The 26,195-nt window shown below is 43.4% G+C and overlaps 1 protein-coding gene across 1 annotated transcript in view; it reads left to right on the forward strand.

Moving 5' to 3' along the window:
* Positions 1-1,200: 1,200 nt before the first annotated feature.
* The window catches only part of LOC126088142 (UDP-glycosyltransferase UGT5-like), a 216,973-nt gene continuing 191,978 nt past the window's right edge, over positions 1,201-26,195 (forward strand). Inside the window, exon 1 of the mRNA XM_049906259.1 lies at positions 1,201-1,350. Within this exon, the coding sequence (XP_049762216.1) occupies positions 1,201-1,350 (150 nt within the window). The remainder of the gene's footprint in view (positions 1,351-26,195) is intronic.

A 26,195-nucleotide genomic window follows, 5' to 3' on the forward strand; every position in this document is an offset into this window, starting at 1 on the left:
TACTTACGCAAAGACAAGTATTGATAATGTGAAGGTTGTCTCTACATCTGACAGCGATAACATCCATAACACTACGATAAAAGTGCGAGATTTAACTATCATTAACATCTACAAACCCTCCGCCGTTTCCTGGCCAGCAAACCAGCCTCCACTCGTCGGCCACCCTGCCCTAATTGCAGGTGTTTTCAATACCCACCATACTGAATGGAAGTACAGGGAAAATTACGCTAAGGGGCTCAGGATTATGGAATGGGCTGAAATGCAGATCATGCACCTATTTTATAGCCCTACAGGCATGGTAACCTTCAGATCAACCAGATGGGGGTCGGAGACAAACCCCGACCTGTGTTCTGTTTCCACCGACCCGAGGGCTAAGCCAATCCCTGTTAACAGTCACATCGTCAAACACTTTTCGCACAGCCGGTACAGACCAATCTTTCTTGAGGTGGGCATACAGATCCCCGTGATCCTTGCGTCTCCACTGCCCCGGTGGAATTTCTCCAACGCTGACTGGTCTGGCTTTTCTAGAGACCTGGACTTTAGCATACGATTCATAACCCCTCATCCTCAGCATTACCAAAAATTTGCTGACACTGTTATAAAGACCGATAAAAAACACATTTCTAGGGGCATTAGAAAGCGGTATATACCAGGATGGACTGAAGCTGGTAAACGGCTGTATGAGGAGTACGAGAAGAGCGGAAGATCTGAAGTCGCACATGACCTCCTGCACAGCCTGGACGAAGCTAGGGGGGTCAAGTAGAGGAACACCATTGAAAAACTGGATTTTAGACGCTCTAGCAGAAACTAGGAGCTAATTTACAAGTACCACAAACTAAACACCAGACCAAATTCCCAACAATATAGTCAAAACGTCTAGAGCACCTGTCGATAAACCACAGTCACGTAAAGCAAAGAAAGAACTAAATACATTAAAGAGAAACAGCCGAGAACAACAAGACTTGACAAAACCGTTCACAGTCACAGAAACGCTACAGGGCCCCTGGTCTCGACAACATACACCGAGAGTTCCTAACACTGTGGACCAAAAACAAAGGAATGGCAGACTACATTTTACTCCCACATAGTCCAGTCAGGAGTTTTGCTAAAAGAATTCAACCTGGGTTACAGAATTCAAACCTGGGTAACACTGAACAGAATACGGGCAGGTCATGGCTGATGTGGATCGTCGATGTACAGATGGAACTTGAGATACGACCCTGGTACGACTGTGGTGCCGAAGAACGAACCCTCCACCACATCGTCAGCGAGTGTCCCCTGAGGTCGTTCACCGGCACTGGTGACGGCTTCCTGAGGGCAACCCCACAAGCTGTGGAGTGGCTGCAGAATGTAAGTGTGGAATTGTGATTGCTGAAAATACTGGAATCTGAACTTCATGTAATCTTATTGTTTTGTAACATAGTTTCACAATTATTGTTACATGCCAATGTTCAGTTTACATTATTTTATTATGATTGCATCCTATATTTTGACAACGTATATTCTCTTTTATGCTGTTTCCAATTAGTGTGTCGTGCCATAAGCTAAATAAATAAATGAGAAACGCACTTGCAGAATGACTCCAGCAGTGTCACAGAGACATATGCAGTATGGCATGACTCGTATGATGGAGAACCAGTTCCTGACAGGCAGCAATAGTGTCATGGTGACGCATCTGCAGAGCGCCTATAGTAGTGCAAAACTGACTCAATTTTAGTGTCCCACCAGCAGTAAGATGGCACAAGAGTTACAGTAAGTCGGCAACTTTGCCTCGGAGACAGTTCATAGGACACCCAGAAGAGTCTCCTTGGTGAGGCCAGTGTTAAATTCCAGCAGCATTCTCACCGAAAAACACTCGCAGATATACTCCAACAACGTCGTCTAGGCACTTAAAGGAGGCCAACATTCGTGTTATGGAGAGGCATAACTGAGCACCAGCACGAGTGCTACATTAAGGCGAGTGCAGATTGTTCATTGTGTAGTACAGGCGAAGCGATTACTATGTCCAAGGAGCAATGCGATGGGTTTAGAAAGCAGTCAGGTTTGTGTCGCAGAAAGTGTACTGGGACCCAGATGAGGTTTCACGGCGTGACTCTAGCATAATGCCAGCAGCATTGTAATAGAAATACACAGGCAGAATGACGCTAACAAGGGAAAGGGTCTCTTGCAGTAGTCCAGCACCCGTGTGATGGAGAGGCAATTCCTGAGGGGCTGCATTAGTGTTTTGATGAAGCGTCACGGAATGCCTACAGTAGTACAACGACAGGGCAGTTTCCACGTCCCTGCAGCAACGTGATGGAGAGAGTGTTACAGTAAGGTAAATGCGTTAGCTCGGAGACAGATTATTGGAAACCCAGAAGAGGTGCTATGGTGAGACGCTTCCTGATTGCCAGCAGCAATACATAGAAGGGCACTTACAATAATACACCAACAGTGTCTTAGAGCCACTTGTAGAAGGCCAGCAGTCGTGAGATGGAGATGTAATAACATAACGGTAGCCGGAGTGGCAAATTAAGGCGTCTGGAGAATGATTCTTCTATTGCAATGGTGAAGCAATTACTGTGCCCCAGCAGCAAGGTGTTGGGGGAGAGTTACAGCAAGCCATTAGGTTTGTCTCGCAGAAAGGCTACAGGGTACCCAGGAGACGTTCCATGGCGAGACCCTAGCGTAATGCCAGAACCAGTCTCGGAGAAACGCAGTTGGAGAATGACTCCAGCAGTGTCATAGAGACAGTTCCTGTAGACCAGCAGACGTAGGTGGAGAGGCAGTTCCTGAAGGGGAGCAGTCTGATGGGTAAGAAACTTCATCTACATCTACATCTACATACATACTCCGCAATCTACCATACGGTGCGTGGCGGAGGGTACCTCGTACCGCCGAGCGGTTAAAGGCGCTACAGTCTGGAGCCGCACGACCGCTACGGTCGCAGGTTCGAATCCTGCCTCGGGCATGGATGTGTGTGATGTCCTTAGGTTATTTAGGTTTAAGTAGTTCTACGTTCTAGGGGACTTATGACCACAGCAGTTCAGTCCCATAGTGCTCAGAGCCATTTGAACCATTTTTACCTCGTACCACAACTAGCATCTTCTCTCCCTGTTCCACTCCCAAACAGAACAAGGTTCAAAATGGCTCTGAGCACTATGGGACTCAACTGCTGTGGTCATAAGTCCCCTAGAACTTAGAACTACTTAAACCTAACTAACCTAAGGACAGCACACTACACCCAGCCATCACGAGGCAGAGAAAATCCCTGACCCCGCCGGGAATCGAACCCGGGAACCCGGGCGTGGGAAGCGAGAACACAGAACAAGGGAAAAATGACTCCCTATATGCCTCTGTACGAGCCCTAATCTCTCTTACCTTATCTTTGTGGTCTTTCCGCGAAATGCAAATTGGCGGCAGTAGAATTGTACTGCAGTCAGCCTCAAATGATGGTTCTCTAAATTTCCTCAGTAGCGATTCATGAGAAGAACACCTCCTTTCCTCTAGAGACTACCACCCGAGTTCCTGAAGCATTTCCGTAACACTCGCGTGATGATCAAACCTACCAGTAACAAATCTAGCAGCCCGCCTCTGAATTGCTTCTATGTCCTCCCTCAATCCGACCTGATAGGCATCCCAAACGCTCGAGCAGTACTCAAGAATAGGTCGTACTAGTGTTTTATAAGCGGTCTCTTGTACAGATGAACCACATCTTCCCAAAATTCTACCAATGAACCGAAGACGACTATCCGTCTTTCCCACAACTGCCATTACATGCTTGTCCCACTTCATATCGCTCTGCAATGTTACGCCCAAATATTTAATCGACGTGACTATGTCAAGCGCTACACTACTAATGGAGTATTCAGACATTACAGGATTCTTTTTCCTATTCATCTGCATTAATTTACATTTATCTATATTTAGAGGTAGGTGCCATTCTTTACAGCAATCACAAATCCTGTCCAAGTCATCTTGTATCCTCCTACAGTCACTCAACGACGACACCTTCCCGCACACCACAGCATCATCAGCAAACAGCCGCATATTGCTATCCACTCTATCCAAAAGATCATTTATGTAGATAGAAAAGAACAGCGGACCAACCACACTTCCCTGGGGCACTCCAGATGATACCCTTAGTTCCGATGAACACTCACCATCGAGGACAACGAACTAGGTTCTATTACTTAAGACTTCTGACTCGCAGCGTCAATGTGAGGGAGCGAGAGGTACAGTAAGGAGTCCACTGTGCATAAGTTACAAACTACTAGATACCCAGACGTAGTTTGATTATGGGAACTTTGCACAATGAATGAAAAATGGTTCAAATGGCTCTGAGCACTATATGACGTAACAGCTGTGGTCATCAGTCCCCTAGAACTCAGAACTACTTAAACCTAACTAACCTAAGGACATCACACACATCCATGCCCGAGGCAGGATTCGAACCTGCAACCGTAGCAGTCGCACGGTTCCGGACTGCGCGCCTAGAACCGCGAGACCACCGCGGCCGGCAGAATGAATGAAACGGTCGCTGAATTCAGCAGTGTGATGGGCTGTCATATGCACTGGCCCAGGAACAGTGAGATGGAGAAGCATTTCTAGAATGGTCTTTTGAGAGACATCTGCAGAATGGCTATCGTAGTGTAAAGGCGAAGCAACAATTAGATCTCACGAGAGGTAAATTAGCAACTGTGCCTCAGAGACAGATTGTTGGTCACCCAGAAAGATCCCAAGGTGAGACCAGCAGCATTCTCATAGAAAGGCACTCGCAGAAATAGTCCAACATTGTCGACGAGATACTTGCCATAGACCAGAAGCCGTGTTTTGGTGAGCTATAACAGAGCAGCAGCACGAGTGTCATGTTAAGGCGTCTGCATAATGCCTATTGTATTGCAATGGTGAAGCGATTACTGTCTCCCAGGAGCAATGCAACATAGATAGAGCTACAGAAAGCCGGAAGAGGTTCTATGGTGTTACCCTAATCTAATGCCAGCAGCAGTGTAATAGAAACTCACAGGCAGAAAGATTCTAGCAGTGTGAAAGAGACTATTGCAGTGGCCCAACACGTGTGTGATGGAGAGGCAATTGCTGAGGGGCAGCATTAGGCCGTGTCCTACGTAAGCGACAGAAGCGAGCGACAGCGCGCGACAGCTTCAGGCGACAAAACACAACCGTAGGTGTAGTTATGGAAGTGTCCTACGTGAGCGACATCTGTGTTGCTGCCTGTCTCCCGCTGCAAACGTGTTTGAATCTTGTCGCTGCAGCAAGCGCGACACAGAGCGACAGCCACATGTCTTCTTGGCAAAGCAGTGGAGCGGACGCGACGGCAGCTATGAATTACTTAACATCCGATTTTAAGAAAACTATTCGGTGAAAAAATTTGATTCTTCCGCAACCTATAGCTTGATATCCTTAAATGATAAAGGTCAGAATTTATTTTCGTTATTCGTCATAGTTACTGTGCTGCACGAAATTGAGCACATGGCTGCACGAAATTTTTTATGAATTTGCAGAGGTAAAATCACATTGTGTAGACTTTCTATATAGTTCATTTAAGGCCATACATTATTGCATATGCAATGTAACCAATATATCTAAATTGTATTTGAAGTTGAGACCGGAAAGATATCTCTTTCCATTCTTGAGATATTGGTTGTTATATCCACGGACGGGTCGCTCCCGTCGCGTCCGAAACGTTGCCGCGTTTCGGGAATCAAGTGGTCGTAAAAATCGTCGTATCTCATAAAAGGTTCAAGATATCGAAACGACGATTTTTGGAAATGACAGCACACAGAAAGGACTATTTTGTCATATGATTAACACTCGATACGTTTTTGTAAACGTGTGAGCAGAGTGAAAACAATACTCACTATAACTTACACCATGAGGTTTTGTCCAAATTTTCATAGGCAAACAAAGGGAGAGAAACAGGTAAACGGGATATCAAAGTGACCAGCATGAGGTCTAGTTTGGCATGAAAATATTTAACTGCTTGAAAGTCATCAGGGTAATGAACGAAAACTTAATTAAGCTGAGGAAAAATTGAAATATTTCACAAAAAGCTGGTTTAAATGAAGTGTCAAAAATGTCATCTGTTCAAGTCCTAGCTATTTCGCACATAAAAATATACATTGGTGCGGTATGTAAATGTCAAAAAGCATCCTTCGAATCAAGTACACCAGGAAGGCAAACGAGGAGTCAGTAAGACCATGCTTTTTGAATGAAACTTGAAATTAAAAAATGAAAGAAATCACTCAAATATTTTATGAAATTATTTGTGTAAAAGAAATAAGTAGATCAGAGAAACGTTCTACGTGCCTTTGAATGATGCTCGAAATCATGAACAGAAAATGAGGTGCACCAAACGTTTCCCTAATATTTTTTATTTCATACTTTTAGACAAATCGTTACACAAATGTTTGACATTCTTTTAAAAAATTTTATAATATTTACTTTTACAGACTATTTAGAGTAATTGAAACGCTTGGCCTTGACACTGACTGCTGATGAATTACATTCGCAGCATGAAATATCTGTAAAATTTCATGGTTCATTGTAATTTATTAGGAATTAAATGTGTGTGATATACTGGGATAGGTGTGAAGACCAAGTTCTTTCGCAACACCTTTTAAATATACTTATCGATGCAGTGTAAACAGTATACATAAAACTTAGTATACAGAATCGTAATTGAGTCATTAAAAATATAAGAATTGAGAGGAATCGAACTCAGGACCTTATCTTCACATGTAAAAAAAGACCGGTATACGCTACCCCTACACCACAGCTACCTACTGTGTACACATATGATTCTTTGTGCTTATCTTTGTATTTAGCTTAGTTAGTCATGTAATAGTCATTCGCCCGCATCTCGTGGTCGTGCGGTAGCGTTCTCGCTTCCCACACCCGGGTTCCCGGGTTCGATTCCCGGCGGGGTCAGGGATTTTCTCTGCCTCGTGATGGCTGGGTGTTGTGTGCTGTCCTTAGGTTAGTTAGGTTTAAGTAGTTCTAAGTTCTAGGGGACTTATGACCACAGCAGTTGAGTCCCATAGTGCTCAGAGCCATTAATAGTCATTCCTCTGCATTTATTGGCTGTTAAAAGTTCTTGATCATGTAAAAAAAACATTCGTATTTAATTTATTGATGAGATAGTCGAATGCTCCTCTGCTCATTCACGTGTATTCGAAGAACTTGTCTGGTGATCTTCGTAGTCGATGATACTTAAGAAATTCTCCATGGAGATTCCTCCATTAGTAAATTTCATGCAGAGCATTACTTTTCGCTTTGTTTTCTTAAGTAAACCTAATTCTGTAGCCTTACTCTCCAGCTACAGTATTCTACAGGTTAAGGACGCCGTTTTATAGAAACAGCCGGTTGTCTATAAGCAGTCATCTTGTAGCGCGACACGGTCGCTCGCACGCAGGACACCCGAGGTAGTCGCCCGATGTTGCTGCTTGTGGCTGTAGTGTCGCATATCCGGAAGTCGCTCACTGTCGCTCACTTCTGTGGCTCACGTAGGACACGGCCTTAGTGTGAAACGTTCCCTTTGAAAAATTATACATGACTGTGCTTAAACTGAAAGTGACACACAATATTTTTTAGCGCAACGCAATCTGACTTTCAAAAATCCCTACAAAAGAATGGCCCTGACTAACATTAACCTATACCTTTCACAAATCACTTACCTCACAAAAATCTTCGTTACTCTAGCTACAGCAATACAGCGAGCGCCACTACTGCCAGCTAAATAAAAGATTCAAACTACGGAAGGCACTAACTACTAGTAGGCATAGTTAGCAAATGAAAGATTTTAATAGAGAACAAACAATGTATTTACCTTAATAGTCATCAAAAGTCATAATATATACAGCAGTTCATGACATCCATTTTTACAAATTTCAAAACTCCGCCATTTCTCTCCCCACATCCACCACTGCTGGCGGCTCACCTCCAACTGCGCAACGCTACGCGCTGTTAACATCCAGCTGCCCAACACTACAATGGCAGACAACAATGCAAACTAGTCACAGACTGCACACAGCACAGCCAGTAATTTTCATACAGAGCGCTACATGGCGTTACCAATAAGAAAACCTAAACAGCCTACTTACAAGTGTTACGGTGAAGCGGCTGCAGAAAGCCTTTAGTACTGCGACAGCGAAGCAATTTCTGTGTCCCAGCCTCAATCTGAGGGTGCGAGGGTTGCTGCCAGCTGTGTACAAAGAAAAGCAACGGACCCAATACGGATCCTTGCGGAACACCACATGTAATTAAGTCCCAATTACAGAAAGACGCTCTAAAGTTTATCACTATCACCGCTGGGCATAACGTATGCATGACGTAAACGTTATCTTTCCACAAATACGATTACTGCGATCCTTCCAGTTGCAGTCTTCCTCTATTGATGTAACATTGCCCCAAGGCGCCGCTAGGACGCAGTCGCCCCAGAAATGTAACGACAAGACACAACTTCGCATCCCGCCGGTCTGGCCACGCTGAATGGATCATTAAAAGTTAATCCGCGGCCACAGCACTGGGTCTTGCCGACTACGGGCGGCGATTCGTTATATTATTCCGAGCGTTAAATCGCATTTGACGAGACACGTTCAGCGGAGCGAGGGCGGACTCGGGCCCGGAGGTATTTATAGCCCGGCCCGCGCGGAAACTTGCCGCCGGCGGAGGAGCACCGCCTTTGTGGCGAGCGGCTCGCATAATTTTATGTCGCCGGCGCGCATGAATAGTGCGCCGCAGACGAGGGCGGGACGGCAGGCCACAGAGTCTCTGCCGGCAGCGGCGAGTCACCGCGACCTGGGGACGTCAGGCATGCTGCTTCTGATGCTGCCGCCACTGAAGGCTGAGGCGTTGACACGGGGAAGGGAGTACGTCACGAAAAGCAGATTTAACGGGACAAGCAACAAACAGTTTTGACACAACGAAATACGAAGTTGTGTTTTGAAAATGGTTCCAGAAATTCAAATTAACTTAGAAATAACACTGATAAACGAAAACATTACGACTACTGCCCACCACGACGTTGGATGCCGCTTAGTGGCGTTTCGGGCAAGTTGTGCGCTAACAAAAGTATGTAAGCGGAGTACACACGTATGGGGCGTCACCCTAGCGAAGATACGGTCTCCAAATGGGGAAATACATTGAGAAAAGCGCCTTTGACAATTATTATTACGCAGAGCCTGTAAACGAGATCTCGAAAACGGCGAAGCAGGTCGAACGGTCACGTGCTACTGTCGTGAGCATCTGCGGAAAGACAGTGAAATTACCACAAGGCGCTAAATGGCTGGACGTCCACGACTTTTCACGCAACGTGGTGTTCGGAGGCTTGTCTGCTCTGTAAAGTAGGATAGGTGGTGATCTTTGCCAGTTCTGGAGAAAGACTACGATGCTGGGCACGCACAAGCGTTTCGGAGCACACCGTTCATGGTACATTGTTGAACATAGAGTTCCGCGGCAGACCACCCCTGCGTACTGACGCAACGACATCGCCAATTACGATTTCAGAGGGCACGGAATCATGGGTATTAGACCGTCGATCAATGGAAACCCGTCGGCTTTTTGGGTGAATAATATTTTTGCTGCACTCGGTCGATGTTCGTCTCTACAAGTACCGTCATTGATGTGAACGTGCAGCGCGCCACGGACGCAGCATTATTATGCTGTGGGAGACATTCTCTTGCGCTTGCACGGGACTTGTAGTAATCGAAGACACACTAACAGCTGTGAACCACCTGCACCCCTTCATGCTTGATGTCTTCTCAAGGGCAATATCATCGTTCAGCAGTATAGCTGACCGTGTCTCGGAGCCGGAACCGTGCTACAGTGGTTTGAGATTATAGTGAACTCATCTTGTTGTCTCGGATATCAAATTCGTCAGATTTAAACCTTATAGAAACCGTCTGGGTCGCTATCGGGTATCTCCGCATAATCAAATCAGTGGCCTTTTATTTACGCGTATTACATGACCTGTCGGGAGACATCTAGTGGCACGTACGTCCACAAATCTATCAACGAACTGTCAGATACTCAGAATCACTGATGTGTTCAGTTGCAAAGACGGACAAAGAAGCTATTAAGCAGACAGTCATAATTTTATGGCTCATCAGAGTGTTTACAGCAAGCTGTCACGTTTGTATAAGAAATATAATTATGGTGTACAAAGATTGCGATAAAACACAAGATATCAAGATGTTTGATCTCTATGTAGTCCAACACCAGAGGAGCTGTTTCTTCTTTTTTTTCGCATCACTAATAATCGGCTTTCGTCCAGCTGGTGGTAGAGAACGAACTGCAGAGATGTTCTTGACTGATTTACCCTTTTTCAAAATGTTGTGCTCCCTCCAAGATTCCATTTCATTGAACAAATATTTTATTTCTGTTATGGACAGCTTATTCCTCACAATTCTAATCCAGGAAGCGGAACGGACCTTCACTGGTGCTGTATGCAGTAATGGATCGCGTACTGTGGCGAAATCATAGAAATCTTCCTCCATCGTCTTTACAATATTAAATTATTTCATATTCTTTGCTTCTCTAATCGTATTAGCTATTTCGTCAGGAGTTATTGATTGTGAAACCTTCTTTCTCTTTTCTGTTATGCCAAAATCTCAGTCAGAAGGCACGTACGAACGCCCCTACACTAGAAATTTCAAACTGACATTATCAGCTATACTGTTTATACTTGACTTTCGGCTCCAAAACTAAAAGTGCAGCTCCCGTATGTCATACTCTCCAAAACTATGATAGTTATATTTGTATTTAAAAAGTATAAGTACAGAAATCGGTTACGTCACAATAAAATAAAAAAAACTAGGCGTTACCACTGACCGATATCAAGTAAATTTCATTGCGGACGAAAAACATGAGTTACCAGTTTGCATGGAACAGATTTCCTAGTAACACCTAGAATCACTCGGCCACAGCGGCTGGCTATTACACTATCAGGAGGGTGTATTAATACTAATTTCTCTGCGAATATAATTTCTTTGGTATTAGGTATTAGGCATTAGGCGACGGTCACTCCCTCAGAGGCTAGGAAAGATGTAGAGGGCTGAGATTCAAGGTGGGGCAGATGTCTCGGCGGTCATAATCCCTTATACTCCCTTCACCTGTCCAGCTCCTTCCACAAAGAAAATTTCACTAAAAGAGTTATGTTTCTGTTATTTTAACTTATTTTTATAACTCAGCCAACGTTCGGGGAATAAATAAGCATGAAAAGAGTCTAAAGCGTGACAAGGATTCTATAAAATTTCGAGGTAACTTTGGCAGTCAATACTCTGCAGCTGCTCGCCCAGAGGGCACATCCCAGCCAGGTAGAGGTGGCTGTCCGCATCACAGACCGACCCTACCTAATGCCGACCACAAGCCGCATGTGCAACGTGAGTAAAAAGGAAGAATCGGAAAACCATGATACACTGATTAAAGCAAGCCATTAAGTAAAAACGTCTTCCCTAAGGAAGAAGTAACAACCAGGCTGACTTTGCCGAATGTCGCCGGAGGCGACTCAGAGAAAGAGCATTTGAGCCGTATACACATGCTAGCTTACCCGTAACCTGTTAAACATCTGTTCGTACTTGTTGTCCCTCGTGATATACTGAAAATGGTCAGCGCAAATTTCCAATTTGTTCATATGTCTTGTCAAAGTCGTGGCAATTGTAGCTATCACAGTTCTTGAATCTGTGGCATGTCACATATAAATTGCAATTTCCCCAATGAATGCTTTTAGAATTTAGTACGTATCTCTCTATAAACTGTAATTTCTGGGAAATTACCTTATAGCAATGTACTAAGCACTTATCCAACAAATTATTATTATTATTAAGCTATATAAAACATTTTGTAATTATTTTCTTCTTAACTAACGAAATAGTTGCTATAATTATGCGTTCCATGCGTTAATAAATTGTCAAGAGACATGAATGATCGTGAAATATATGTAAAATCAGCTATAACTTTCGAATATGTATATATTAGTCCACTAAAAAAAGGCATTGTAAACACGTATTTCATAAATCTGAAGCCCATGTTTCTGTTGTAGTTTATTCTTATTCTCATAAGTCCTTTCCTTGAGACCTAAAACATTTTATGGAGTCTAATGATTCGCCCATTCTTACACTTGACTCAGCCTTCTAACAGCAGAAATAATTTTGTAAATATAATTACTTCTACTTCAAAAGCGAATGTGTTGAAGATTCTTGCCGTTTGTGGCACAAATTTAGCAACAATATTAATGTGAAATTGGTTTCTTCAGTGTTGGGAAACAGTTTTATTGCTTCTGACTATTTATTATCACTTCTGTGTCGTTTTATCCTAAGCTACAGCTGTGGTGGCGTATTTCGCATATTAAATTATGAACCTATTACATTGCATATAGGTTTTTCTACGTTCCAAATCGACTCATGTGGCTGAACGTGTAGCGAACAAAACCTCACTTTGTTGGGTAGATACACAACGTCTTTTTGCAAAAGGTCAGGTCTTTCAGTGTTTATTATCAAGTTTTTGTTATTAACGGAAAACGACTTTATTTTGGAAATATCTACGTTACAAGAAACCGTAAATAAACTATCCTATGATGTAACATTTCGTACCTTCCATGGTTGTTAGGAAACTAAAAACGACAAATGTGATGTGATTTGGAAGTTATTGTAGACTTTCATGGTACTACACAGATTTCCTATTGTAAAAACTGTTGTTGTTATTGTGATCTTCAGTCCTGAGACTGGTTTGATGCAGCTCTCAATGCTCCTCTATCCTGTGGAAGCTTCTTGATCTCCCAGTACTTACTGCAACCAACATCCTTCTGAATCTGCTTAGTGTAATCATCTCTTGGTCTCCCTCTACAATTTTTACCCTCCCCGCTGCCCTCCAATGCTAAATTTGTGATCCCTTGATGCCTCAGAACACGTCCTACCAACCGGTCCCCTCTTCTTGTCAAGTTGTGCCACAAACTCCTCCCCAATTCTATTCAACTATTTATCGTTCATGTTTCCTTCCATACGTGGCTACACTCCAGACAAATACTTTCAGAAACGACTTCCTGACACTTAAATCTATACTCGATGTTAACAAATTTCTCTTCTTCAGAAATGCTTTCCTTGCCATTGCCAGTCTACATTTTATATCTTCTCTACTTCGACCATCATCACTTATTTTGCTCCCCAAATAGAACAACTCCTTTACTACTTTAAGTGTCTCATTTCCTAATCTAATTCCCTCAGCATCACCCGACTTAGTTCGACTACATTCCATTATCCTCGTTTTGCTTTTGTTGATGTTCATCTTGTATTCTGCTTTCAACAACTGTCCATTCCGTTCAACTGCTCTTCCAAGTCCTTTGCTGTCTCTGACAGAAATACAATGTCATCGGCGAACCTCAAAGTTTTTATTTCTTCTCCATGGATTTTAATACCTACTCCGCACTTTTCTTTTGTTTCATTTACTGCTTGCTCAATATACAGATTGAATAACATCGGGGACAGGCTACAACCCTGTCTCACTCCCTTCTCAACGCTGCTTCCCTTTCATGCCCCTCTACCCTTGTAATTGCCATCTGGTTTCTGTACAAATTGTAAATAACCTTTCACTCCCTGTATTTTACCCTGCCACCTTCAGAATTTGAAAGAGAGTATTCCAGTCAACATTGTCAAAAGCTTTCTCCAAGTTTACAAATGCTAGAAACGTAGGTTTGCCTTTCCTTAATCTACACTCCTGGAAATTGAAATAAGAACACCGTGAATTCATTGTCCCAGGAAGGGGAAACTTTATTGACACATTCCTGGGGTCAGATACATCACATGATCACACTGACAGAACCACAGGCACATAGACACAGGCAACAGAGCATGCACAATGTCGGCACTAGTACAGTGTATATCCACCTTTCGCAGCAATGCAGGCTGCTATTCTCCCATGGAGACGATCGTAGAGATGCTGAATGTAGTCCTGTGGAACGGCTTGCCATGCCATTTCCACCTGGCGCCTCAGTTGGACCAGCGTTCGTGCTGGACGTGCAGACCGCGTGAGACGACGCTTCATCCAGTCCCAAACATGCTCAGTGGGGGACAGATCCGGAGATCTTGCTGGCCAGGGTAGTTGACTTACACATTCTAGAGCACGTTGGGTGGCACGGGATACATGCGGACGTGCATTGTCCTGTTGGAACAGCAAGTTCCCTTGCCGGTCTAGGAATGGTAGAACGATGGGTTCGATGACGGTTTGGATGTACCGTGCACTATTCAGTGTCCCCCCGACGATCACCAGTGGTGTACGGCCAGTGTAGGAGATCGCTCCCCACACCATGATGGCGGGTGTTGGCCCTGTGTGCCTCGGTCGTATGCAGTCCTGACTGTGGCGCTCACCTGCACGGCGCCAAATACGCATACGACCATCATTGGCACCAAGGCAGAAGCGACTCTCATCGCTGAAGACGACACGTCTCCATTTGTCCCTCCATTCACGCCTGTCGCGACACCACTGGAGGCGGGCTGCACGATGTTGGGGCGTGAGCGGAAGACGGCCTAACGGTGTGCGGGACCGTAGCCCAGCTTCATGGAGACGGTTGCGAATGGTCCTCGCCGATACCCCAGGAGCAACAGTGTCCCTAATTTGCTGGGAAGTGGCGGTGCGGTCCCCTACGGCACTGCGTAGGATCCTACGGTCTTGGCGTGCATCCGTGCGTCGCTGCGGTCCGGTCCCAGGTCGACGGGCACGTGCACCTTCCGCCGACCACTGGCGACAACATCGATGTACTGTGGAGACCACACGCCCCACGTGTTGAGCAATTCGGCGGTACGTCCACCCGGCCTCCCGCATGCCCACTATACGCCCTCGCTCAAAGTCCGTCAACTGCACATACGGTTCACGTCCACGCTGTCGCGGCATGCTACCAGTGTTAAAGACTGCGATGGAGCTCCGTATGCCACGGCAAACTGGCTGACACTGACGGCGGCGGTGCACAAATGCTGCGCAGCTAGCGCCATTCGACGGCCAACACCGCGGTTCCTGGTGTGTCCGCTGTGCCGTGCGTGTGATCATTGCTTGTACAGCCCTCTCGCAGTGTCCGGAGCAAGTATGGTGGGTCTGACACACCGGTGTCAATGTGTTCTTTTTTCCATTTCCAGGAGTGTATTTTCTAAGATAAAGCGTAGGGTCAGTATTGCCTCACGTGTTCCAACATTTCTACGGAATCCAAACTGATCTTCGCCGAGGTCGGCTTCTACCAGTTTTTCCATTCGTATGTAAAGAATTCGCGTTAGTATTTTGCAGCTGTGACTTATTAAACTGATAGTTCGGTAATTTTCACATCTGTCAACACCTGCTTTCTTTGGGATTGGAATTATTATATTCTTCTCGAAGTCTGGGGGTATTTCGCCTGTCTCATACATCTTGCTCACCAGATGGTAGAGTTCTGTCAGGACTGGCTCTCCGAAGGCCGTCAGTAGTTCCAATGGAATGTTGTCTACTCCTGGGGCTTTGTTTCGACTCAGGTCCTTCAGTGCTCTGTCAAACTCTTCACGCAGTATCGTATCTCCCATTTGATCTTCATCTACATCCTCTTCCATTTGCATAATGTCTTCAAACACATCGCCCTTGTATAGACCCTCTATATACTCCTTCCACCTTTCTGCTTTCCCTTCTTTGCTTAGGACTGGGTTTCCATCTCAGCTCTTGATATTCATACAAGTGGCTCTCTTTTCTCCAAAGGTCTCTTTAATTTTCCTGTAGGCAGTATCTGTCTTACCCCTAGTGAGATAAGCCTCTACATCCTTACTGTTGTCCTCTAGCCATCCCTGCTTAGCCATTTTGCACTTCCTGTCGATCTCATTTTTGAGAGATTTGTATTCCTTTTTGCCTGCTTCATTTACTGAGTTTTTATATTTTCTCCTTTCATCAATTAAATTCAATATCTCTTCTGTTACCCAAGGATTTCTACTAGCCCTCGTCTTTTTACTTACTTGATCCTCTGCTGCCTTCACTACTTCGTCCCTCAGAGCTACCCATTATTCTTCTTCTACTGTATTTCTTTCCCCCATTCCTGTCAACTGTTCCCTTATGCTCTCCCTGAAACTCTGTACAACCTCTGGTTTAATCAGTTTGTCCAGGTCCCATCTCCTTAAATTCCCACCTTTTTGCAGTTTCTTCAGTTTTAATCTACATAACCAATAGATTGTGCTCAGTGTGGTGTCACCGCCAGACACCACACTTGCTAGGTGGTAGCTTAAATCGGCCGCGGTCCATTAGTACATGTCGGACCCGCGTGTCGCCACTGTCAGTACTTGCAGACCTAGCGCCACCACATGGCAGGTCTAGAAAGACGGACTAGCACTCGTCCCAGTTGTACGGACGACATTGCTAGCGACTAGACGTACGAAGTCTTCCTCTCATTTGCCGAGAGACATTTAGAATAGCCTTCAGCTAAGTCCATGCCTACGACCTAGCAAGGCGCCATTAGCCTTACAGTGATTGTAATTAACCGTATCTGGAGATACTCATTTGTATCGTCAATAGCGATGTACCACAAGGATGAATTAAAGTTAAGTATTCAAGGAGCTGCATATTTTTCTCTATAGCATTCATCAAGTATCCTGTTCCAGAACTCACGCCAGCCGGCGTGTGTGTACGCGTGCCTATCGGTAACCTCACCCTGTGTCTAGACTCTTGTCTAGACACAACAGTCAGAGTGCTCATCTGCCCCTGGAAATGTCTTACAATTTAGAACCTGGTTCCTAAATCTCTGTCTTACCATTATATAATGTATCTGCCTTCCAGTATCTCCAGGCTTCTTCCATGTATACAACCTTCTTTCATGGTTCTTGAACTATGTGTTAGCTATGATTAAGTTATGCTCTGTGCAGAATTCTACCAGGCGGCTTCCTCCTTCATTTCTTACCCCCATTCCATATTCACCTACTACATTTCCTTCTCTTCCTTTTCCTACTAGCGATTTCCAGTCACCCATGAATGTTAAATTTTCGGCTCCCATCACTACCTGAATAATTTCTTTTATCCTATCATACATTTCATCAATTTCTTCGTCATCTGCAGAGCTAGTTGGCATATAAACTTGTACTACTGTAGCAGGCATGGGCTTCTTGTCTATCTTGGCCACAATAATGCGTTCACTACGCTGTTTGTAGTAGCTTACCCGCACTTTTTTTTATTCATTATTAAACCTACTCCTGCATTACCCCTATTTGATTTTGTATTTATAACCCTGTATTCACCTGACGAATAGGCTTGTTGCTCGTGCCACCGAACTTCACTAATTCCCACTATATCTAACTTTAACCTATCCATTTCCCTTTTTAAATTCTCTAACCTACATGCTCGATTAAGGGATCTGACATTCCACGCTCCGATCCGTAGAACGCCAGTTTTCTTTCTTCTGATTACGACGTCCTCTTGAGTAGTCCCCGCCTCGGAGATACGAATGGGAGACTATTTTACCTCCGGAATATTTTACCCAGGAGGACGCCATCATCATTTAACCATACAGTAAAGCTGCATGCCTTCGCGAAAAATTACGGCTGTAGTTTCCCCTTGCTTTCAGCCGTTCGCAGTACCAGCACAGCAAGGCCGTTTTGGTTAGTGTTGCAAGGCCAGATCAGTCAATCATCCAGACTGTTGCCCCTGCAACTACTGAAAAGGCTGCTGCCCCTCTATTATTACACGCAGTCATCCGAAGTCGTATTCAGAAGCCTCTGTTGCCGGCCGCTTGGGGCGCTGTGCTAGTTATTGGTAACAAAGACGAGACGAAGTGTCGCGACTGTTGGTAGATTGCAGACTGCAGTGACCTCTGTCGGTTCGTGATTAACGAACAAGCTGTCATGTCGTCACGGACTTGAGCAAATCAGCAGCACGTGGACACACACACACACACACACACACACACACACACAGCGAGTGTCTCGCCGCGCAGTCGCCGCCCCGCTGCAGCGGCCGCTGCTGAATTAATAGCGACGGCTTGCGTCGGGGACTTCCCGTGCAGGAAGCCGCTGCCACGACCCGCCATGAATAAATCCGTCCGCCAGGGACTGTGCGGCAAGGGGCCGAAGACGCGACGGCAGAGCAGCGGGCCAGTGCTGCCACCACACACCCTGCACTACGCCATCGTACGGACTTACGGAGCATCCAGACAGTGGCAATCGCTATAACAAGAGCAGCGTTCATACCGATCAGTGTTGTAGGTTAGTCTCGGTAGTGACGTCATTTTCGGTTCTTTATCGAAATATCCTATTCAGTAAGCTTCTGAGACTTGTTACCGAACGTTCCTCCCACCGATTTTACGACAATTGTACCGAGAGGTTTTGGATTTCGGTCTGGTGCTGTCGATCAGTGAACTGTGGTTTATGTACACCTATAATTTGTTATTTTAAACATATTTAGCGGTTTTAGCTTTGGATTTAGTGACTGTGTTACTAAAGAGTCACTAGAGGACGCTTCTGGTTGGAAAGTGAGTTCGTAATAGACTATTTTCCTTTGCTAGAAATACGGTTAGGCTAGGTTGTTACTGTGAACGATAACATCCGAAAAAAACTTTTTAAGTCAATATTCTCTCAAAATACGCATTATTTTTATGCAAAAGACTTTAAAGATCATTACGAGACATCGGTTCCGCTTACGCATATTACATGAGTGTGAACTGACGTTACTAGTGCCTTTGTGCACGTTTTCCCACAAATGGTTTAGTTAGTAATTATCGAAACGTGTTTACAACTTTCAAGTAACAATGGAAAGCAATTACGTGAAGCATTATATTGGAAACCTTCCAAACTATCACGCATTTATGACTTATGCAGCACCGTTTGGCAACAAAGTCAGCCTACGTTCCTCTACGCAATACTACAAGAAATGAGCACTTCGTGTCTGTTGTGTGGGGTGGCAAAGTGGTTAGCGAGCGGGAATGCAATTCGAAAGACATGGGTTCGCGCATAGATGGATGCAAAAACTTTTTTTTTCTCTTCATATGTGCAACACGTTCTGAGACATTGTTATTCGTGTGAGTTAAGATTGTTCTGCAATATTCGTTATTACTTACATGTAAGAGCGCACTTCCTCTGTAAAGATTTCGTGATTTCTGTGTGTTTAAAACACGAAATATGAAATTGTTGGAGATGAAATTGCTGTGAGTGAAACAACCAACAGTGACCTTTATATTTTTTCTTGTCAGAAATAATTCACCGTTTTTTCCGAATATGTAGCGATTTCCGAGTTGCGGTTAGACAGGAATCTAAGAGCACAACTTAAATTACTGGGAAGGTAACTAGCAGCAGTCATCTTCATAATCTTGCTTGTCACAAGTATTTATCTGCGATCGAATTCTCAACCACAGTAGACAGAGATGAAAGATCTCTGCCGTAATATTTTTAGACTGTAGCACCATATACGACACATTTTCATTCATGAGATGCATGTTATAAACTTCGACGAACTGCAGGAGCTCTCGAAAATGCGTTTTTTTGTTTGTTTTGTTTTTAAGACCCAAATTCTTGATGTATCATATAGGGAAGTGGGCTACTTAATCATTTGGATCTCTAGGAGCGAGTAAGAACCACATTTTGTTCATCTTCTTGTTCTTTGAAACTCTCAGAATCAATTTTTCGGGTGTTTTTATAGCTGTATTAGTACAATGTGGTACTACACATTATTCCTAGCTCATTTTCCGAAACGTAAAATCAAAACACGATGTCAGTGTGAATGAGAATAAGATGACGTAATGCGGCGTTTGCGACAATCTGCAGAATACAGTCAAATACGATATCGTTACTATGCATGCATGGAAACATTCGGTCAGAAAAACTGTAAAAATTTTTATGCATTTCATCTGAGAATCATGGAAATGGATATACTGCGCCTGATACAGTTAAGGAGGAGGCAAGGTCGATGAAGGCGGGCACGTCAGCTCGATGGAATGCGGCGTCATACGTTATGGCAACGTAAACGCAGTTTTCGGTACTTGGAAGAACAGCGCGCCCGTGTCGTCTGCTAGCCGCTTTGTGTTCGTGGCGCTGTGCGCGCTGCAGTGCGCATGCGCGGATCTGCGGCCGCTTGCTTTTGATTGGCTTGCGCGACACTAACCGACAACAGCGCTTCGGTTCTCTAGATCCGAACGGTATCGCTACCGAAATGCATACTGAATAACGCAGGGACTCTAATTCGAGTACTAGACCTATAACACTCTTAACTGCTACTGCTATACCTTAACCTCGAAGCTGGAGGCAGTTTGCAAAACAGAATTATTTTGTTATAGCAATTATGGTATAAAGCGACAGAGCAGTGTTACCCTCTGATAGAAATTTTGTTATGTTGACCGTGTTGTCCCTAACGGAGGTGGTTTATCGGAAATGAAAGTCAGAATTACGTAAATATTTGAACAGTAACAAACGGAATTTTGCCTATCTGCACTGTTTAATGGATAAAGAAAATGGTCGCCAGCCTAACTAGGCAAGAGAATGATTAACGTTCTCGTTCAAGAAAATAGTTATTAGTAATTTTAGTGGATAAACACAACCTATACTTTGTCACACGGGAGTGCAGTGAACTCTGACACATACATTTCTTTACATTAAGAATGAAGCTAACAGTTAGAGCAGCAGAACTATTTGCAAAATTATAAGAGATACCAAAACACCCTATTACTTTCAGGCTTTAAAGAAATTATGGTTTTTTATAATTAGTGGTCTTCCCATTACTTGATACCCAGCATTAATACAATAGATAAACTGTGGATCTTGTTATATTATTAATATGCACTTCCTATACACAAGAGAGACATACACTTAACAAACATGAGTATATAACGTTTCACAACTGCAGTTTTCCACTTTTACTACAGCGAAACACAATGTTGACAAAATTTCGAGAAACTGACTCACCTTTTTTTTTAATTTACTACAGATATCAAGGTGATCATTTGCTAAGCAAAACTTTAGAAGCCTCAGTCTTAAGAACTTTTAATTTTGCAGTTGGCAACAGCACTTTAACAAGCAGTTTTAACAGGAAAATTATTTTCAGCAAACAACATTTACTTTAACTCACTCTCTTGCCACATTAACTTTAACTTTCTTTTTACTAAGTTCAAGAGGCATTAATTAGCATAACATTGGTCATAAATGTTTTTTCATTAGGGACACTCGGATATCACTTTAGCTCAAAAGGAGAAGAGCCTGAGAAGTGTTATGATGAGGAGAAAAATCAAGGTAGGTACATAAATTCAGATACAAATTACCTTATATTTGAGCACACTAACACATCCATTAAGCTGATCCTTCACTGTACATCATTGTAGTATTCCGATGTAATGATTGCGCAATGTGGTGGCAACTGCATGTTGGTAGGTGGAATTGCAGGCAGAATTGCTGGACTCTGTCATTTCTTGGTGGCGATGATTGATACCAATCCCAGAATATTTCCAGCTATTTATCCATTCTTCCGAGGCATTGGAAAGCGGCAGGAAAAGCTTCTCTCGGAACCAGCACAATATGCATCTTTTACATGGCAGTGCACAGACTCGTAGCTCGTTCCCGACTCGTAGCTTGTCCCCGACTCGTAGCTCGTCTCCGACTGACAATCAGTTCCACCTTTTCTACCTAGGGCAACCACAATTTGCGCGCGCTACACAGTTCCGTTCCCGAGGGGAACCACTACACCTTTTACATACAAATTAACTAAGAACCCTAAGTGAAGGTCAGCAGTTTACATAACAGCAAACAAACACATTAAATAAAACAGAACATTTTCACATATTGACACTTCTACAAAAAATTATTCGCACAAAATTACAATCATATACAGCAAGTTTTGTCCCCTCCAAATGGGACAAAGCATTTAAATGACAGATACACTAATTTGCATAGAAACAAACCATGACATCAAAGTTTGTACAAAGAAAGGAGTATACAATTTAATGTTATCGATTCAAACAAACACATTTACAGAAGCACACAATGTAACATTAAATGAAACAAAAGCAAAATAAATCAGTACAGCATTAGAGCTATGGTGTTACAGACCGTTCAGTGCTATTGAGTACCGAAACGATCGGCACAATGGCGGAAAGATACAGAATAGGCACCAAGGCCTTCTAGCATTTCTTGTGTGGAACAAGGCCTTGCGATCACCAGCAGGGAGGTGAGAACGGAGATATTCATGTGTAATTTATATGCAGAACTTGCAGTCTTTTTCCACTTTGAAGAATTTATTATGCGTCTGGATGTGCTGTTGAACTTGTAACACGGCTCAGTAAAAAGTTAGCGATTGATGGACAACCTCTCTTGAAAGTTTTTGGAGTAAACCGTTTGGTTTTGCAGTGTTCAAGCCCATACCTGTAAACATCATGACTGCTTTATAACATTCTCTTGTAAAAGTTGTTAAATGTATGGAGTCTCTAACCTATTTGCCAATTGTTCACAAAATTCGGCGCATACTAGTTTCACAAAGATCACGTCAGCGAAAAAAGTCAGACTGGTGACCAATCACTTCATGTTCTTCGAGTCACATCGTTTGATCTAGTTTTCTATAACAATGGTAATTCGTGATCACGCTTGCCTGTACAGGAAATCGATCTGAAAAAATGCAACTTCTAACATTTCTGGCTCTTGCAGCTGTTGTTACTTTATTATTATTCAAAGCATTCTACGTGCTGGCGTCACTGGAAAGTACTGATGAGTATATGCAAATGTGGAATCCAACACCTGTCGCTCTACAAGTGCCATCACAGTTTGGTGGGCTCTATTATTTAGCTGACGTTGTGCCCGCGTAGCGATCCAGCGCTCACATTGGCTGCTGGGATGGTGTATGTGAGACAAAACTTGATAGCTTAATTATTTATCATTTGTTAAACCTCGAATAGAAATCTTTGTAAATATAAAAGGCCTCCCATAACGCAGCCATTAGGACGAACTATTCAAAATAATCTGATAAGAACTTCAAAACACAAGAAAATTTATGAAGAACCCAAATCACCTCGTGTTGCTGGAAATGGTGTCCTACTGGACAGTAGAATTCCAGTCTTGCCGGCAGTCAGTAAAATTAAACTGAGTGTTGGGGGGCGCGGAGTTGGTTTGTTTGTGTATGTGTGTGTGTGTGGAGGGGAGGGGGGGGGGGCAATGGAGGAGAGTGGAGGGTGGGAGAACAAAACTTAAAATTTCTGGAGTATTCGAAGTTCGCGGCGTGGGCACGAATCATTCATTCATTCATTTTTTTTATTTTTTATTTTTTATTTTTTTGGACTGCATACGAAACTTTGCAAAGTTGTATCTGCTCCGCTTGATCGACCCAGACTTTCCTGATTACTAGAGACAGCCACCGTAACGTATCGATACCAACGCACAATACTCTGTTCACTTGGCGGTTTTTTCCCGTAATTCCTCCTGAATGCACGTTGCACTGTTATGTCAGATGAACATCTCGCATATTCGAACACACAAAACCTCTTTCCTTACCCTCACGCCAGTTTGTCAAGACACTCAACTCGTAACGCCAACTCGGCGAGTTCGCGGTTCTATTCACGCATCAGTCACATTTGCACACGAAATACTTCGAAAAATATAGAATTTTGAAAAGTAACGAGTCATTTACAATAGCCCTGTATTTTGACAGTGCAAGAAAGAAGGATCCTTTATTGTATGATTATATGATAGCGGAACAAACACTGGTAGCAGTTACTTCTGTAAAATATCTGGGAGTATGCGTGCGGAACGATTTGAAGTGGAATGATCATATAAAATTAATTGTTGGTAAGGCGGGTACCAGGTTGAGATTCATTGGGAGAGTCCTTAGAAAATGTAGTCCATCAACAAAGGAGGTGGCTTACAAAACACTCGTTCGACCTATACTTGAGTATTGCTCATCAGTGTGGGATCCGTACCAGATCGGGTTGACGGAGGAGATAGAGAAGATCCAAAGAAGAGCGGCGCGTTTCGTCACAGGGTTATTTGGTAACCGTGATAGCGTTACGGAGATGTTTAACAAACTCAGGTGGCAGACTCTGCAAGAGAGGCGCTCTGCATCGCGGTGTAGCTTGCTCGCCAGGTTTCGAGAGGGTGCGTTTCTGGATGAGGTATCGAATATATTGCTTCCCCCTACTTATACCTCCCGAGGGGATCACGAATGTAAAATTAGAGAGATTAGAGCGCGCACAGAGGCTTTCAGACAGTCGTTCTTCCCGCGAACCATACGCGACTGGAACAGGAAAGGGAGATAATGACAGTGGCACGTAAAGTGCCCTCCGCCACACACCGTTGGGTGGCTTGCGGAGTATAAATGTAGATGTAGATGTAGATGTAGAACGGCCAGGGCCGGTTTATGGCGCAACCGACAAGAGCGGCAGCTTGGCGCGCCAAGCTGAGAAGTCGCAAATATCATTACCTCGTATTAGAAAAAGTAATTTTATGGGCGTATTTTCTAATACCTTTTTAAGCTCCCGAGTCCGCTTGACTTCACTTATGCCTGTAGGTAGTGATGAAAGGAGTGTTTCAAGATTTCACACGGAAATACCTTCGGTCAAGATGCTCTTAAGAACGATTGAGTAAACACTCGGCATTCGCCATTCAAATCGATATCTTGAAGTCATTAGACTCAGATTCAATTCTGAGAGATTGTGCAAATAAAAACTAAAAGAATGTCAGCATAATGTTTTCTATGCAAAGGCGAAAATTGTAGCTATATCTACTGAAGAACTGTAGGAATTATACCGGACTTCGTAAATAGAATATTTCTATTTGGCATGACACACAAACTTGTGTTTTTCTCTCCAGGTGCCTACATAATAATTTAGTCCTCGTTTGTCAATTTACACCTACTTTCATGCAAAATGTTCTAAAATTCAGCTTCTTACGAATGAATTTTCTTCACATGTAACACACAACTTGCGTTGCTCAACCCTGTCTTGAGTTTAAAATGTCGTTATAAAATAAGATATTTGTAGATTGCTGTCCCACTCTTCCCTATGGAAAGTAAAATGATTCTTAAATTACAGAATTTAAAACTGTTGTTTTTAAACTAAAATAACAGAAATTTTACATTTTCATTCTTTCCACTCGGTTTAATAGACAGCACATTTTTATTGAAGTTACAACAATAGAATAGCTCTAGTTCGTTTTGCTTTCTCTAAAAATCTTTTTAAGATATCAGGAATTACCTTAAACAGAATTGAACTATGTGTTTAGCATTAGAACAAGATTCACAAATTTATTTATTTCTGTTACAGAGAAAAAAAAATGGGTCAAATGGCTCTGAGCACTATGGGACTTAACATCTGAGCTCATCAGTCCCCTAGAACTTAGAACTACTTAAACCTAACTAACCTAAGGACATCACATACATCCATGCCCGAGGCAGGATTCGAACCTGCGATCGTAGCGGTCACGCGGTTCCAGACTGAAGAGCCTAGAACCGCACGGCCACATCGGCCGGCCGTTACAGAGAAATCTGTGTATAGTAGCATACTAATTTTAGAAGTGAAAACTAGCCATTTCCACGATCTCTAGATTTATTTTTAAAGGTCTTACAAACAAACCAAGGACAGGCAACAAATATCTAGGGTAGGGTGGAGGGTGCGCCAAACGATATGTCACTTGTTCGGAACAATGTTATCGAACTTGTCCATAGTATGATGTAAGTAACTTAAATATCTGGTGCAGCCGGCCGGTGTGGCCGAGCGGTTCTAGGCGCTTTAGTCTGGAACCGCGCGACTGCTACGGTCGCAGGTTCGAATCCTGCCTCGGGCATGGATGTGTGTGATGTTCTTAGGTTACTTAGGTTTAAGTAGTTCTAAGTTCTAGGGGACTGATGACCTCAGATGTTAAGTCCCATAGTGCTCAGAGCCATTTGAACCACATCTGGTGCAAAACAGTTTCACGTGAGTATTTTGTACTGGAATGCCAACAACATCATTTAAGCATCGCATGTAATTACAAGAGACTCTTGGTTTTAAATTCAAGTCTTATTGACTACTATTTATATCATGTTGTTAGTTACAGTCTTAAAGCTACAGATAACAGGTAATGAAAGTCGCAAAACCATAGGATTAAATTAATAAAAAGAAAAAAATATAAAAAGTTGTGGTCGTGATTTCGTAGTCTGGATGATTGCTTCTTGAACACGTGGCTTTTTATGCACAGAGAATGACTAAGGTGTGTCTGTGTGTGTGATGTACTTTAGATAAGAGGCTTCCACGTGCAGGACTTCTGTAGTAA

Source organism: Schistocerca cancellata, chromosome 6 (genome assembly GCF_023864275.1).
Source record: "Schistocerca cancellata isolate TAMUIC-IGC-003103 chromosome 6, iqSchCanc2.1, whole genome shotgun sequence".
NCBI lineage: Eukaryota > Metazoa > Arthropoda > Insecta > Orthoptera > Acrididae > Schistocerca > Schistocerca cancellata.